At 38.3% G+C, this 15,707-nt stretch overlaps 1 protein-coding gene across 1 annotated transcript in view; it reads right to left on the bottom strand.

The window, feature by feature from the left end:
* The window catches only part of LOC141363247 (eukaryotic translation initiation factor 4 gamma 1-like), a 41,030-nt gene that overhangs the window by 14,030 nt on the left and 11,293 nt on the right, over positions 1–15,707 (bottom strand). The window contains exons 6-10 of the mRNA XM_073865836.1: positions 13,528–13,746; positions 13,109–13,193; positions 7,237–7,376; positions 2,804–2,893; positions 126–1,623 (exon numbers count right to left, since the gene is read on the bottom strand). Coding sequence (XP_073721937.1) covers positions 126–1,623; positions 2,804–2,893; positions 7,237–7,376; positions 13,109–13,193; positions 13,528–13,746 — 2,032 coding nt within the window. The remainder of the gene's footprint in view (positions 1–125; positions 1,624–2,803; positions 2,894–7,236; positions 7,377–13,108; positions 13,194–13,527; positions 13,747–15,707) is intronic.

The raw sequence follows: 15,707 nt of genomic DNA, 5'->3' as shown, positions 1-15,707 counted from the left end.
AGACCATCACAAGCAAAATGAATGCTGGGAACATAACGTGTACTTGTGTTATGTTATAAATTGCATTCTTGTGTTGCTAGAAGTGTGTATGTTTAGTGTGTGTTTTTGGGCCTTATTAGACATACCTGTCATGGAACTCTCAGAGGGAACAGCCTGAGGAACGGGAACATCATCACGCTCTTCAGTTGGAGGAGGCTTGGTCTTTGAATCCACAACAACCTCTGATGGGAGACATGGTTCCTTTGCAACTGGCTGAGGCGCTTCCTTGACGACGGGCTGGGGCGCTTCCTTGACGACGAGCTGGGGCGCTTCCTTGACGGCGGGCTGGGGCGCTTCCTTGACCACGGGCTGGGGCGTTTCCTTGACCACGGGCTGGGGCGTTTCCTTGACCACGGGCTGGGGCGTTTCCTTGACCACGGGCTGGGGCGTTTCCTTGACCACGGGCTGGGGCGTTTCCTTGACCACGGGCTGGGGCGTTTCCTTGACCACGGGCTGGGGCGTTTCCTTGACCATGGGCTGGGGCGTTTCTTTCACAGCCAGTTGAGGTGTTTCTTTGACAGCAAGCTGAGGCGTCTCCTTGACAGCAAGCTGTGGCGTCTCCTTGACAGTGAGTTGTGGTGTCTCCTTGACAGCGAGCTGTTGCGTCTCCTTGACAGCGAGCTGTTGCATCTCCTTGACAGCATGTTGTTGCGTCTCCTTGACAGCATGTTGTTGCGTCTCCTTGACAGCGAGCTGTGGTGATTCCTTGACAGCAAGCTGAGGTGTTTCCTTGACAGCGAGCTGAGGTGTTTCCTTGGCAACAGGAGGAGGCGGCTTGCTAACAAAACTTTTCAAGGTTTGTTTTGCACCTAGAACCAGGGTTTCTGTATCCTGGGTAATCTTCTGAGATGCTTCTTTATTATCTGGTATAGGCATTTCTTTGGCAACCACTGGAGCAGTTTCCTTGACGACAACAGGAGCCAGAGTCTCCTTTATAACAGGAGCAGGGGTCTCCTTGACAACCGAAGGAATAGGCTCCTTAACAATAGGAGCTGGCACTTCCTTAGCAACCGTAATGGAAGTCTCATTGACAACCTGAGAAGGGATATCCTTAACAACAGGTGTTGCTTTGACAGTCCTAACAGGCATTTCCATGGTAACAGGCGGAGCTTGTTTAGTGATCTCAGGCTCGGCAATAGGACTAACGTCTCTGTAGGTGCTGCGAGCGAGGGCTGCTTCCACCATTGTCATACCATTGTAAAGCTGAAGCTCTTCTGGCTGCACTATTGGAGACTCCACCGCTGACTCCGTTTGGGAAGCGGGGACAGGTAGGGTCACTGTCACTGGCCCCTCCTCTTTACCTTTAGAGAGTGTTGCTTCTGCACCATTAGAACTGGAGGAGATGGAAACGGCTAAAAACGGGTCTTGTCGTTCCACTTCTGTCATGTCGATATCGTCTGCAGACATGGAGGGCGGAGCATCCACCGTATCGCCTATAGGACTGGTTGGAGGGGGAGTGGGCGGTGCATCAGGTACAGGGCTTTCACCTGGAGGGATGGGAAACTCTGCTCTGGCGCCTGTAGATAGGGTGTTGTCACCATTGGGGTGCGTGATGATCCCAACATCAGAGGCGGACAGCAGTTGCTGAAAAAGAATATACAACATTTCTATAGCTGGGTTTTCATAAAGCTAATCTTTTCAAAATTCGCTAAAAAGAAAAAATGTGAATTAGGTGCAATCAAGTTGTTCAAGCAAATGACGGTGGTATTGGTAAGCTAGTAACCAAAAGGAAACAAAACAAGGCACGCTTGGAAAATGGAGACAGGACTGCATGTAGTCACACTGGGGCAAGTTATTCATTTATTAGCTGTGCAGCTTGTAATTGCCAAACTGAATGCCGTGCACAGAAGAAGGAATGCAGCATTTCTGATGCAGGCACAAGCAGCAAGGGCATTAAGACGACATCAAGCCCCATATATGGGAAAGACAACTTCAGCCGAAACAGCTAAACAGTCAGTCCCATCAGAGCTCTTTGAGTCACATGGTTTACAGGTGAGTGTGTGTTGTAGTATGGTTTACATATATGTGTGTGGGGGGAGTATGTGGGAATACAGGTGTGTGTGTGTGTGTGTGTACTTGTTCAGCTTTACGAGACCAATAAGGAGCCAAGACAGAGTAAATTGAGGACATTTTTGCCGGTCCTCATTTTCTGGCAGCCCTTTAAAGGGGTCATATTATGAGATTTTTTAAGATGTACAATAAATCTTTGTCATCTCCAAAGACAATTTATTATAGCATGTTAAAATTGCCACTTCGTAGGTGTGAGCAAAATGTGCTGTTTTTGGGTATGTACCCTTAAATGCAAATGAGCTGATAATGCAAACACTGATCACCATAATGGTGATTTGTTAAAATTGAAACTCAATTGTGCTGTCAATTATTTTCTTTCTTTCTCTCTGCACTAAATGGCAGTGCTGTGGTTGGATAGTGCAGATTAAGGGGCTGTATTATTGTAATAACACTTGCTACCTACGTCACAAAACAGATGAAACCTGAACTACCTATTTATTTGTAACTAAGTTACTGGGTTGATCTTTTTCACATTTTCTAGGTTGATAGAAGAACTGGGGACCCAATTACACTTAAACATGGAAAAATGTTCAAGCTATGACCCCTTTAAGGGCCTGTTTGAGGGTTAAGACTTGGGTTTAAGGTTAGAATTAGGAATCAAACTTAGTTGTGATGGTTGGGGTGTTGGTATTGCATCATTACATCTATGAGTGACCTCACAAAGATGTGACTTTACAAAGGTGTTTTGTGCTACCTGAGGTGGTGTAGGTGTTGATCCACGACCTCCTGACATGATCTCTTCTGTGATGTCACGACCTCCCTGATTGGGGTCTCTAATCCTTATCTATAAAGACAAAGAGAGAGATTTACAACACAGTACAGAAGTACAGATAAGAATTAACAACCAGCACATGGACAGAAACAACGCAGACAAAAAGTAACAAAAAACAGAAACTTTATATCCATTTTGTCAGCATGTGTGTTTTCCCTGCGATGTTATTTGCAATGCTCTACCATTTGAGCAACAACACCACTAAAACGAGTTTATCCGTTCGCTAACAGTAGAAATATGCTACGAATGTCTCTAACAGACACACACATACCGCTCAGTGTCAAGTACCACATAAAGTAGAGAATGTAAAACGCCACAGAACCGCCTGGAAAACCATTCGCATGTCCTCTTGAAACACATATAAACTTAAAAAAGGAGACTGTTTGTCCTGCAAAGTCTTACGCAATGAACTACACATCACCAAGCAAACCTTGACAAACACACACACATACACACGAGGCAGCACATTCCCTACCTGCCCCCCCTCCCTTTCATTCGGGAGAGGTCGGGTTCGGTTAGGCCCGTCTCATCCTGGAGCTGAAGTTCTAACTCAGACTGACTGTGACTCGCTGAACTGGGCTGAACATTCACACACGGCCTGGATACACAGCGGCCCTCAAACTCTCTCACACATACGGCACACAGCGAGAGAGAGAGAGCGAGTACAGAGGAATGCATCCCGCCCACTAAACTGAACCCAGACCACTGGGAGGGGGGTGGAGCTGCTGAGCCACGTGGAGCTGAACTGAACTGACTCGACTCTTTCTTTAGAAACAGAGAGTGAAACTTTATATAACAGATATGAATTAGATATGCATGTAAAAGTAGACAACTTTAGGATCAATAATGTTTGCACTACATATGCTTCACTTGTTGCTTTATTTTCGTTTTTTCCAATACAGAATAAAGTCATGAAAATTTCCGTTTTAATTTAAAATAAAAAATTGAGAAGTAGAAATGAGATATGTAGATTAGTGATGGGAAATGACTGAATGTCGATTCAGAGTAACTTAAATTAAAGTCTCTCTCTCTCTCTCTCTCTATTTCTCTATTCTCAAGCAGTGTCTCTCGCTCTCCTCAGTTTCTATTTCTTTGAATCAGACTGGGCGAGGAAACGACTCTCTACTGGTCAAAGGTTCGAGATGTGTGATCAAGTGGTGATCTTTCTGATAACATGACTAAACCTTTTCACTTTAATAACCACTGTCTCACATTAAAGCTGATAAATGGCCAAAATGAAGTTGAATTATTTAGTAAAGGCCCCCACTGTTGCTGCTGCTGAGGGCCTCAACAACTAATGGATAAAATCAATAAAGAAATTTGTTGATTAGTTGGTCTGTGATGTCACATGCTCCAACACCACATTCGGACAGCACGGATACATGTCTGCTTCATACAGTGCGAACTGTGCGCTTATAATTAAAGTCAGGCGCAAAAAAGCAAGGAAGCGTTGCCCAAATAAGTGTGTGTTGCCAGGTACTCTGCCATTCAGCGGAGTTCTGAATTTGGCTTTGTTTATTTTTTGTTGGGTTTCATAAACATAGTATGAACCACAAAGTAAGCATCTGTAAGTAGGTAAAGGGGAAATCCAGGTTTTATTACTGTATATCACTTCAAAATGGATTATTTATTTTGTTAATAATAAATAATGTTAGTATTCATCAAGGTCTAAAGTTGAAGATTAAAATGAGTTTATTAAATCTGTGGCTAGATTTCCTTACAAGCAGAAAACTCAATTAGTTTTGTTTAGTATTATTTTGACATTTAAAGATGTTTTACTATTTAAAAGCTGCACAAACCTTTTCTTATTTAAGGCTTAAAATATCAAAATCACTTCTACACATAAATATCCAAATTTAGTGCCTTATTTGGATGTAATTAGTGAAAATTGTAATTGAGTAAATGCTTATGTTTTTATCCGATTAGTTGATTAATCGGGAAAATAATCGCCAGATTTATCGAAAAATAATAATAATACAATAATAATAATCGTTACTTGCATCGTTAGTTCTGCAGTTTATGTTTTAAGATTTTTCTGTGTTTTTTCCTGCATCTATTAATGTAAAGCTGCTTTGAAACAATTAAACAATTGTGAAAAGCACTATATAAATAACATTAAATTGAATCCCTATGCAATGAACTCATTTGTACGGTTTAAGCCAATCACAGAGTGCTAACACGCTTACATCATTGAGTCATTAGGGGGCGTGTCCACCAAAGTTTTTAAAACAGCTGAAAACGCCAGGCAGATGCCGACTGTTGGCACTTGCCAGCTATTTTCAGCTAAGTGCTTTGGTTATTATATTTTTGTTTTGTTGATTAGTCGTTTAATGATGCGCCAGTTGGCTGTTGTGATATTTGTCCCGCCCCTCCTCCACTGTGATTGGAGTGAGAGTGATATTGATGAGCTAACTCTCGGCGCTCAGCTGGAAAAACGACCAGCTGTTGGGAGTTTGTAAAAAGTGCTGCGCTTCCATTGGAAACTATTTGTGTGCAGTGCATGCTACCTTAATGCTTCATTCATACACAGCATGAAACCAGAACTATTTGAGCAAATAAACTGACGACCATCACTACTTCAGGACAAGCCTAAACATGTGATACGGACACCACCACACAGATGAATCTGGTATAACAATTAAGTTAAGTCTGACGTCACACACCGCTTCTGGGTCCAACCACTCAAAGATGCCATAGGGAAATAGCTATGCAAAAAAATAGCAAAAATTGCTAATATACACTCGTATCATAATGTGAAACTTCCAGATACCCTGATCCTAATTTTTATCTCTATAAAAAAAATCAGAGATGACCAGACATGGACTTGTTTTTTTTAATTAATTATTATTAATAATATTGCTGTGATACCGTGAGCCTGGAGACTGCAGTGTACACTGAGTTCATAATTTTTTGCGTAAATGTGCGATATGAATAAATAGTGCTCATGAATGGCTGTTTAAATAATATCCTCCATTAAATTACGGATGAAAATTAGCCCTCGGCTAAATCCGGTACAATACATGAAATTAAAATTTTATGTTAAAAATTGTGCATGGTCCCATTATAAATAAATAAATGAAATGAAAATGTGACTTAACTGCTGGGGGATTTACTGCATTATAATGTATTATTGCCGTATTGAATTGCTCTACAGAAACTAAAGCCTGGCACACAACAAAAGATAATCGAGACGAATTTGGGCCAATTTTCCCCCTTATCTCCCCCCCCCCAATAATCTTAGCTGAAGCCCTGATCGTCTTCATGGTTATATCGATTATCTTATTGGATTTTATTTTTGTGCGTGGTGTGTTAAGAGTGACTGAATCTGCTCTGAACCATGTCAGAGCCGCTCCAATCGCAAAAAGGGCCCTCATAATGATTAAATAATCGTCTCATCACAATTGTTTGACCTCACCGTGATGATTTAAGATCACCGCAATGATTGCACATCTCTCTAAAAACACAAGGGGGAGCTGCAGCATGTATAAACAATATTGTACGGCCATAGCCATTCAATTGAGTGGAAAAAACACATTTAAAGAAATGCTGCAAAACTTTGATAAGCAGTATGAACTGCCAGGTAAAACACTTTTCCAAAACAGCAATTCCAAATTTAGGGAAGTGAAGGATGCTATTCTTAAGAATCTGTAAAGAATTTATTTTTTTGCAGCCACTACAGACATGTAGTCCAATACTAATATAACCTTAGTAGGATCATGTGTGAAAATTATTTAATGAAGAAAAAAAATATGAGAAGTACATGTCAAAGCAATAAAACAGACAATTAAACGTCATAATCACAACAATTCATTTAGGCAATTAACAGCCAGCCAAATTTCATAACCGTGACCGCCCTAATCGCAAATATTCACGATTAGAAATCCCAGAACAAACATGATGTAGATTTTCATGTGGAACGGAACGATACCCAATCAGAAAGCAAACTGACAAAAGATGAAACCAAAACAACCATGGCAAGTCAAACAATTCATGGCATGGCAGCCACCGTCCAATGGTAATACTAGAAATATTTAATTTTCTAGGCTGGCATTTTAACCTAAAAAAACAACAAACTGTAAAATGATGGTAAAGAAGGTCAGTGTGCTTTCTTAAAGGCAAAAAACAACTCAGATAATAAGGTACTTTTAACTATTCACTGTGTTTTGAAGTCAAAGTATCTCTAGTGCATTACCTGCACGTGTGTAATAATTACAAATCTATTTAAAAAGCACAAGAAGCCTGTACTTACAGAAACCCTCCCGACTTTAAACATAACCACAAAAAACTGAAGAAAACAATGTAATGTACAGAGATTACAGGCACATTAAACACTTTTGATAAATTTAATATCTTACCTGTTTGCGTTCCCTTTTGATCGGGGCTTGCTGCTGTGGAGGAGGCGGGGCCTGTTGCTGCTGGGGGGCGGGGTTCATGATAACAGATGTAGGGGCAACAGGGGGCGTGAACTGGGGCTGGGCGGGGTAATATGCTCCAGCTAGAAAAGACAGATTTTAGAATAAATGTGGTGTTGCATTATGCCAGGATGAAATGTTTTTCTTCACTATACATTTAATGAGAGGTTACTAAGACAAAAAAACTTAAGAAAAAAATTCTTAGCGTAAGAGTAAACCGGTAAAAGCATTTTACAGATTAAGACTCTAAAAATACATAAGTAAACAAGAGATAGAGAAATCATGTTTCTACTTGTTTCAAGGTTCAAGCTATCATAAGAATGTGTTATGACTTTATGTGCAATAGTCTCGGATTTTGGTGTCATTGACTTCACATTTAAGGGGAGGCTGACTTATTAACACAGTTAAAGAGTTGTAATCCTCATATGGAAACAATGGATATCAGGGATAGCAGTGGAGTTTTGCATGCATGTTTGTTTATAGCTGGATTTTGTTGAAATGGGATGGTCCCAACCAGGTCACGAGTCACAGGCGATAAGTAAAGATGCATCAAATGTCTGTGATTTCTTAAGTGCATATAATGTAAACGATACACAAGCATGTAGTAAATCATAAGTTATACAGAGATGGTGGGTTTGTGTGTGTTGTTTGCTCGTGACACGCTCCTTCAGCATGTGTATTGCCACTGATATTTCAATTTGCAGTACATTTATTTATTCATTTGTCTCTAATTAAAAATATCTCCTACACTTATAAAATCTATTTAAAATGTTAGTTTTTTGTAAGAAAAATTATATTAAATTCCCTGCCATTGACGAGTTATCTTGTCAATTAAGAGAAAACATTTGCATGAAATAAATGTGTTCCTGATGAGTTTTATTGAAATCTGTAATACCGCAATTATCCACTAGATTCTTACCCAATTTATAAAAAACTGAAGCCAAAACATTATTAATTAAGTTAAACTCTGTGTATGTTTTGATAATCGTTCTCAAACTGATCTCTAACAAAATTCCTTCACAAAAATGCAATTATTTCAGCTTTTGCTAAAAGAAATTGTATATTTAAATGAAAACGCCCATATTTTAGAGTTTACAAGCAGAGAAAAAAAATATAGATAGGATAAAACGTTTTTTATTGTTTGTTTAAAGGATCTGTTCTTTCATTTGATATATTTTTATGTTTGTATATTTTTAGAAGAAAATTTTCCTGGAAGCCATTTTGTGAAACTTTTGTGAAAATCACAAAAAATGCTGCCAGGCAAACTTGCAAAAAAAAAAAAAAATGCGACGGGGAACGAGTTAAAGGCTATTTTTGCATTCTAACCTCAGTTTTCATTTGATGATAAAGCTCTCGGTTTTCTTTTGACGTGTTTAAATTTGCTGCATATTTATTTATTTATTTGTTTGACTGTAATTTATATATCCTAAATTTAACAAAAATGTTCTTTTTAAAGAAAAGACTGCTGTTTATATTATTTTTGAAACAATGTTGTGCAGACAGCTCTGTCCCAGAGATCTAATTTAATAAAGATTCTGCACATTATGAATATTAATCATGAAACATGGACAAAGAGAGACTGATTAGACTTTTAAAAGCTTCAGTAGTTAAATGATCACAGGACCTTGGCGTTCGGCGAAATATAGTAGGTCACTTGCGGGATAATTTCTATTTAAAAAAATTACAGACATGGCTAATTCGCATGGAATTGAGATCCCTGACCTCCGCCGCAATTATAACAAATCAGCAGAGGTCACAAGGAAATACTAATCTTGTTTGAATAGAGAATAAGCTGTACATTGTAACTGATGTAATACTTTGAAATATAAATTAAGCACTCATGTGGCCAGCGATTCAGATAATTTATAAATGCAAAGGCTTATTATTATGATTCAGTATGTCTCTGTAGCATAAAACAATGTTAAAAATGTTACACACAATGTTCTTTCTCATCCCTGAAACTCAAACCATTGATGCTCCCTTCACCTTATCTATATTTAAAATAATAAATTAATATCATAAACATGCAATTAGTGGAATAATAGCGAAAATCAACTAGAAAAATCTTTGGTCGAGGGCACACTTAGAAAATTCATAACACAAACACAAATATACAGTATAAGCCAATATTAAACACACATATGGCATGAAAAGCTATGAAGAAACAAATAGAAGTGAGGGAATGCTGAACAAAAGCAGAGATTTTCTCAATCCTAAAGATTTGATGTTTATATAACACAAATATTATTTTGTAAACTCTACCTATACCTGCTGTATAAAGCCCAGGATACACTGCAGGATTTTGCACTCCAATAAGATTATTACCTTATCACACTGTGTGACATGCATTGTTTAAACTTGGATACAACTGTAGAATGATGACACCTATTGACGTATCCTGTGACGGCTACAACACATGTTACAACACCACCAGCGTGTGCTAGTGGTAAACAAATAATGATGCACAGGTTATAACAGCAAACACACAATGCGTTGATCATGCTGAAATTCTGACACTGTGAGAAAACTATCGTAGGCTATCTCTGGACGGATGCAAGACCGGGAAAACGGTCATCTTTGAACCTCTCTCACTGTACGAAATAGGACCACCAATAAAGAGCCACGGTCACATAAATAGCGATGATTGTTTCACAATTGCAATCTTTCCTCTGGGACAGCCAAAAATTGTGCAGTGTATCCTGGGCTTAAGAGAGAAAAAAAACCCTTCACCTCTTCACTCTTAAAAGTTTGACTGCTTGTTGGGTTTAGTCTCTCTGTATCCATCAACCCTTAACTGACTTATATTACTGAGGGAGCATTGTTGACCGGAGAGAGTCCAGACTAAATATAGTCATAACCCACAGAGCGCGAGCGAGCGAGCGAGAGAGAGAGAGAGAGGGAGGGGATCATGGAGAGTGTCCTAACTCACTAAACCACACAAAATACATTATTAAAGAGAAGACAGATGGAAAGAACAGATAGATAAAAGACAGAAGTCACATTCACGTACCCTCAGAACTTCGGCTGGACCCTCTGTTGCCCATGTTACTCTCTGAATGCCCGTCTCTCTCTCTCTCTCTCTCTCGCTCCCTTTCTCTCTTTCTGTCTGTGAATCTGGGTCTACTCACTAGCTCCCCCTCATCTAACCTGTACTCTCTCTCTCTCTCGCTCAGTCTGTCTGTCTGTCTGTCTGTCTCTTTCTCTCCGAGCAGGTCAGTGAGTCCTCTGGGTGTCGTGAGAGAGACACTGCAAGCGGTTGGTCAGTGTGTATGTGAGCGAGACACCCAATGGAAACTGGCATTGCTGGTGTGTGTATGGGGGGGGGTTTGGGTAACAAAAAATAACAACCATGTCTGAGATCACTATACAAACAGTGCGTGTGCGTTTCTGTGTGATGCATGACACTATTTCGCATGCACGCACGTACACACTACAGTGAGTAACAGGAAAGACACTTGAAGAGAGGACAGATTTGTGACAGCGCCCCCACAGGCTGGAAGACATTAAATATGATAAAATGATTTTTGATTATAAAATTTATATTCATGATTTGGTAGAAGCTTACAGTAACGTTCCCTGGGATCTAAACACATGACTTTTGTGCTGCTAAAAAACAAATTAACCCTTAAACTATCACCAACCCTTTTTGTGTGGGGGTGAAAATAGGGTTCTGAGTGGCCGATACCACAAAACATGGCGAGTACTTGAACCCATGTACCGATCCAATACAATTTTCTTAAACAAGAACAAGTTATTCCGCTATAGCTACCACTAAAGCTAACGCTGCAAACTGAAACTTAAACTTCTTTAGTGAATGTGCCATGCTGCAATTTCGCAACTTTAAAACAAGCAACTTAATAAAGCATTAAAAAGCATTTAAAAGACACGTCACCCCGAAGAACACGATGGTTACACAATAAGTCTCTTATTTCACTTCATTGAGGCTACACTAAGTGTTTTTTACATCTCTAGGTGAAAATGTGATGTGCACCTTCAAATAAATACAACTCTTCTTTGGTCTATAAGCATAACTGTGGTAGTGTCTGTAGATGTGAATATATAAAAAAAAAGTAGTTATAATGATAAAAGTTTTTTTTTTAAATAATGCAATAAATTATGGATTTTATATTTAAAAACCATAAACATTTTTATGTTCCACTCCCAAAAAGTGTTAACTAAAAGTCTTGGACTTTGATCCAAATTTTAAGTTTAAAATCACAAAAAATTAGGTTTGTGTCACACTTTTAGTGGTTTTACCAACAAAGGCCACTAGGTGTCATCAGTTTGCTGCAAATTCTTGTCATAAATTAATGAATTACTATCACTGCATTATTAGAGGGTTAGTTCACCCGCAAATTACAATTTGATCATAAATCACTTAACCCGTGTGTCTTTCTAAACCACCAAGTCCTTTGATTGTATTCAAAACACATTTTTAGATCTTTTTGATGAAAACTGGGGAGCTTGTGACTATACCATAAACTGCAGCTTGGTTTTCACAATCAAGCCCAAAAAAAAAAAAAAAAAACATTGCAAAAGGTCCATGTGCCATCAGTAGTTTAACTCATTCACCGCCAGCCTTTTTGAGAAAAGTTGCCCACCTGCATTTTTGTGATTTTAACAAAATTTTCACAAAATTCCTTGCAGGAAAAATTATTTTCTATAAATATATAAACATACAAATTATATCAAATTAAAGAACACACCCTCTGCTTTCAAACAAACAATAAACAAACAAACAAACAAACAAAACGGGGAAAAAAACGTTTCATTATATATTTACTTTTTCTACTTAATTTACCACTGAAATATGGATATTTCTCTTCAAAAATACAACATTTTGAGCAAAAAGCTTAAAAAATTGCGTTTTTGTAAAGAAATTTATGTTAGAGATCAGACTCAGAATGACTATCAAACATAAACACAGTTAAAATAAACCATTAACTCTTTTTAACTTCCGTTTTTGATAAATTCGTTTTGGCGCCATCTGGTATTACACTTTCACTTTGAAATTCGTCCAGAAAGGCACATTTATTAGTTAAATATGAACTCATAAATGACGAGATAACTCGTCAATGGCGGTGAATGAGTTAATAATAATATTATGAAGCAATGAGAACCACTTTTGTGCGCAAAGAAAACAAAACAAAAATTTTATTCAACAATTTGTTCTCCTCCCTGGTCGTTCAGTGCGCGTTCATGAGCAGACTACAGTAATTTGCGCATTTATATGGGCTGTTAAAGTATTGTTTACAATGTTTACATAATGGCTTAAAATAAAAAGGGGAGAAAAAAACGTTGGCAACTACGTCAGCAGGTTACGTAAGCAGCATGCGGCATACCCAATGTAGACCAATGCAGTCTATGGGACAGACACAAGTCTACTGGTTTTTATAAAAAAATTATTTCTGAAGACAATCGGTGGTTTAGAACAACATAGGGGTTCGTGATTTATCAAAAAAAAAAATTTTTTGGGGTGAACTAACCCTTTAATAAAGCAAAAAGCTAATAAACAGATCTGGGGCACCATTCACTTCCACAGAATAATTTTTTCAAACTATTGAAGTCAATGGTGCCCCAGATCTGCTTGATTAAAACTTTCTTTAAAATAAAAATCATTTGTGTTTAGCAGAACAACAAAATGTATACAGGTTTTGAACAACTTGAATGTAAGTAAATGATGACCGAATTTTCATTTTTCAGTAAACTATCCCTTTAATCTACACGACTAACATAAATACAAGATGAAAGGAAGGACAGAAAGAAGGGATGCAGAAGGTCTGGACACACACCAGCTGCTTCTGTTCATACATACCGTAATCTGCTGGACTGGTACCAGGGTAAAAACCAGGAGAACTGGCCACCTGATACTGCTGAGGGGTCACGTATGAGGGGCGGTACTAAAAGAGAGAGAAAGAGAGAGGGGGAGTGAGATACACCTGCTTTATTTTACTGCACTGATTCAGCAACACACACACACACACACACACACACACACACACACACAGAGACAATCACGGTCAGCTGACCAGAACACAGGGGTAAAAATGAAGAGAAATGTCAGCAAAATCAATACACTGATGTGTGTGTGTGTGCTTTAACTCACACTTTTCAATACATTTGACACACACAGAGGTTAAAATAAACATCATACAAACTCTTTTATCAGCAAAAGCACACACCAACAAACCCTATCAATAATGGTGCACATTGAAAAAAGTCAGCAGTACATACTGAAAAGGTTGAATTTGTCTGGCCAGGTATGTAGTAGGCGGTGCTTTGTGAGTTTGGGAAGCTGATTTGTTGCTGGGGAATCATCATCATTTGGGAAGGGCCAGCCTGGTATACATGGGGAGGGCGTGCTGCGTGTGGATTGGTGATAGCACGAGGGGCGGAGCTTTGCTGAACACGCCCAGAATTGGCAGGTAAAGTTGGCCGACTGGTATAGTACGTCTGAAAAAGAAGAAAAACAAAGAGATTAATTATTAAATATACTACTGCAATAACAACAACTGTAAATGTAGTTTGATGTCAATACAATGCAAACTCTTCTTATTGTTGATATCTTACATTGACACTATAATTATGTTGTGTAGACAATAGAGATCTGGCCTGTTTTACAAAGTCTGGTTTATTTTAAAATTAACATCTCATGGGAATTCTTGTTTTTTGATACCCATTGTTTTTATTGTGATTAAAGAGAGAGATTATCTTGCACAATTGTTTAAATGTGCATTGTGTAACTAAATGCAATATAATCTACAATACATAACTATATCATCAGTGGTGTATAAAGACCTTACATAATTAATTGTATTGTTTTTATTACCTTAAAACGAGACGTTTTTATCTACAAACACCGCAAGTGTCCCTACACGGAAGTCGCTGTCATGTTTCTACAGAAGCGCTAAACGAACAAACTGATCTACGTTGTAGGGGTGGGCAATAAACCGGTAGATATGATAAACCTGTAGAAATTTGGACTATCGTCTCTATCGAGGTTATGTGCCCACATCACGTTCCTGTGCGCTTGGTCACGAAAACTTAACGTTTGTACAACAGACTGTAAAAAAAGAGGGACATAGTGTCTGTGACGTCACCCATTGGTTTGTGAAGATTGTTTTTGAAGCTTAAAGTAAGCATTGCCTGCCGTCAACATCTTGGCCGCGTGTCACTTTCTACCCTTTAATAGATACATTTAAAGATAATATACATTATTATTTATTATTATTCTTTCATCACTGACTATTTATCTTCAGTGATCTTGAGTTTTGTTTGTATTTATCTTCTATTTTATGCTTTTGAATTCATGGCATTAAATACTTTTATATTAATTTATTAACATAAAAACCTTATTAAAACATAAAAAACTCTATTGTGATACATATCGTTACCATGATATAAAACAAATCCTATCGTGATATATTATTTCGGTCATGTCACCCACCCCTACTATGTTGTCTCAGGCGACGACATGTTTGTCCTGTGGCGGCTACCATATGAGTTTGAAATTAAGAGGTGAGTTGTTCGCAATTTGCAATCTCACCACAAAATTTCACTAAAATTCACACACACAACCTTTAAAGATTCACTGTGTAGATTTTTAGCGACATCTACCCATGAGATTGTGAATTGCAACCAATGGCTCCATCCACGGCTCATTCCTTGCTTTGAAAACGCAAGTGAAGCTACGCCACAAGACAAACATGTCATCGTCTTAGACAAAGTAGTGATAAAACGTGCTTCATAAAGCAGTTTGTCCGTTTAGGGCTACTGTAGAAACATGACGCAAAATGGCGACTTCCATGTCAGGAGACCCGCGGTGCATCATTCTAAGGTAATAAAACAATTTTATGTTTTTATTTCAATTCATTATGTAAGGTCTTTACACACCACTGATAATATAGTTATGTAGATGATATTGCATTTCTGTCAAGAGATCCTTCAAAGTTTCACAATGTACCTTTAATGTGCTACAGAAATGCGAATTGGCTACCAGGATTAAATCAAATGATGCCAAATATGGACGACACTTATCTATTAAAATAAGTATGCTAGTAAATTTAGCTGTAGAAGAACTTAAATGCACAATATGTAATTTTCACTGCCAGAGGTCACTATACAAAAAAAAAAAAAAAAATTGATGACCCTGTAAAATGATGGAAGTTGTAGTCTTCACCTTCACTGCCGACTGGAGTCAATCAAATGAGACTCACAAATCATGTATGTATGATGTAATGAAATAATGTTTTATAACCAACATAGTAGCGTGCTCGACGCTAATGTCTATGGACACTAAAATACTACTTTCGAATGTGCAGATGCCCATAAGACATCTGACAAGAGTGACTTGATAGTCTTGCTTGTGGGTCGCTCTCGCAATACTGTCATAACACGATCGCTCTGCGCAGCAC

Source organism: Misgurnus anguillicaudatus, unplaced genomic scaffold (assembly GCF_027580225.2).
Source record: "Misgurnus anguillicaudatus unplaced genomic scaffold, ASM2758022v2 HiC_scaffold_33, whole genome shotgun sequence".
NCBI lineage: Eukaryota > Metazoa > Chordata > Actinopteri > Cypriniformes > Cobitidae > Misgurnus > Misgurnus anguillicaudatus.
This window is presented reverse-complemented; position numbering and strand designations above follow the sequence as displayed.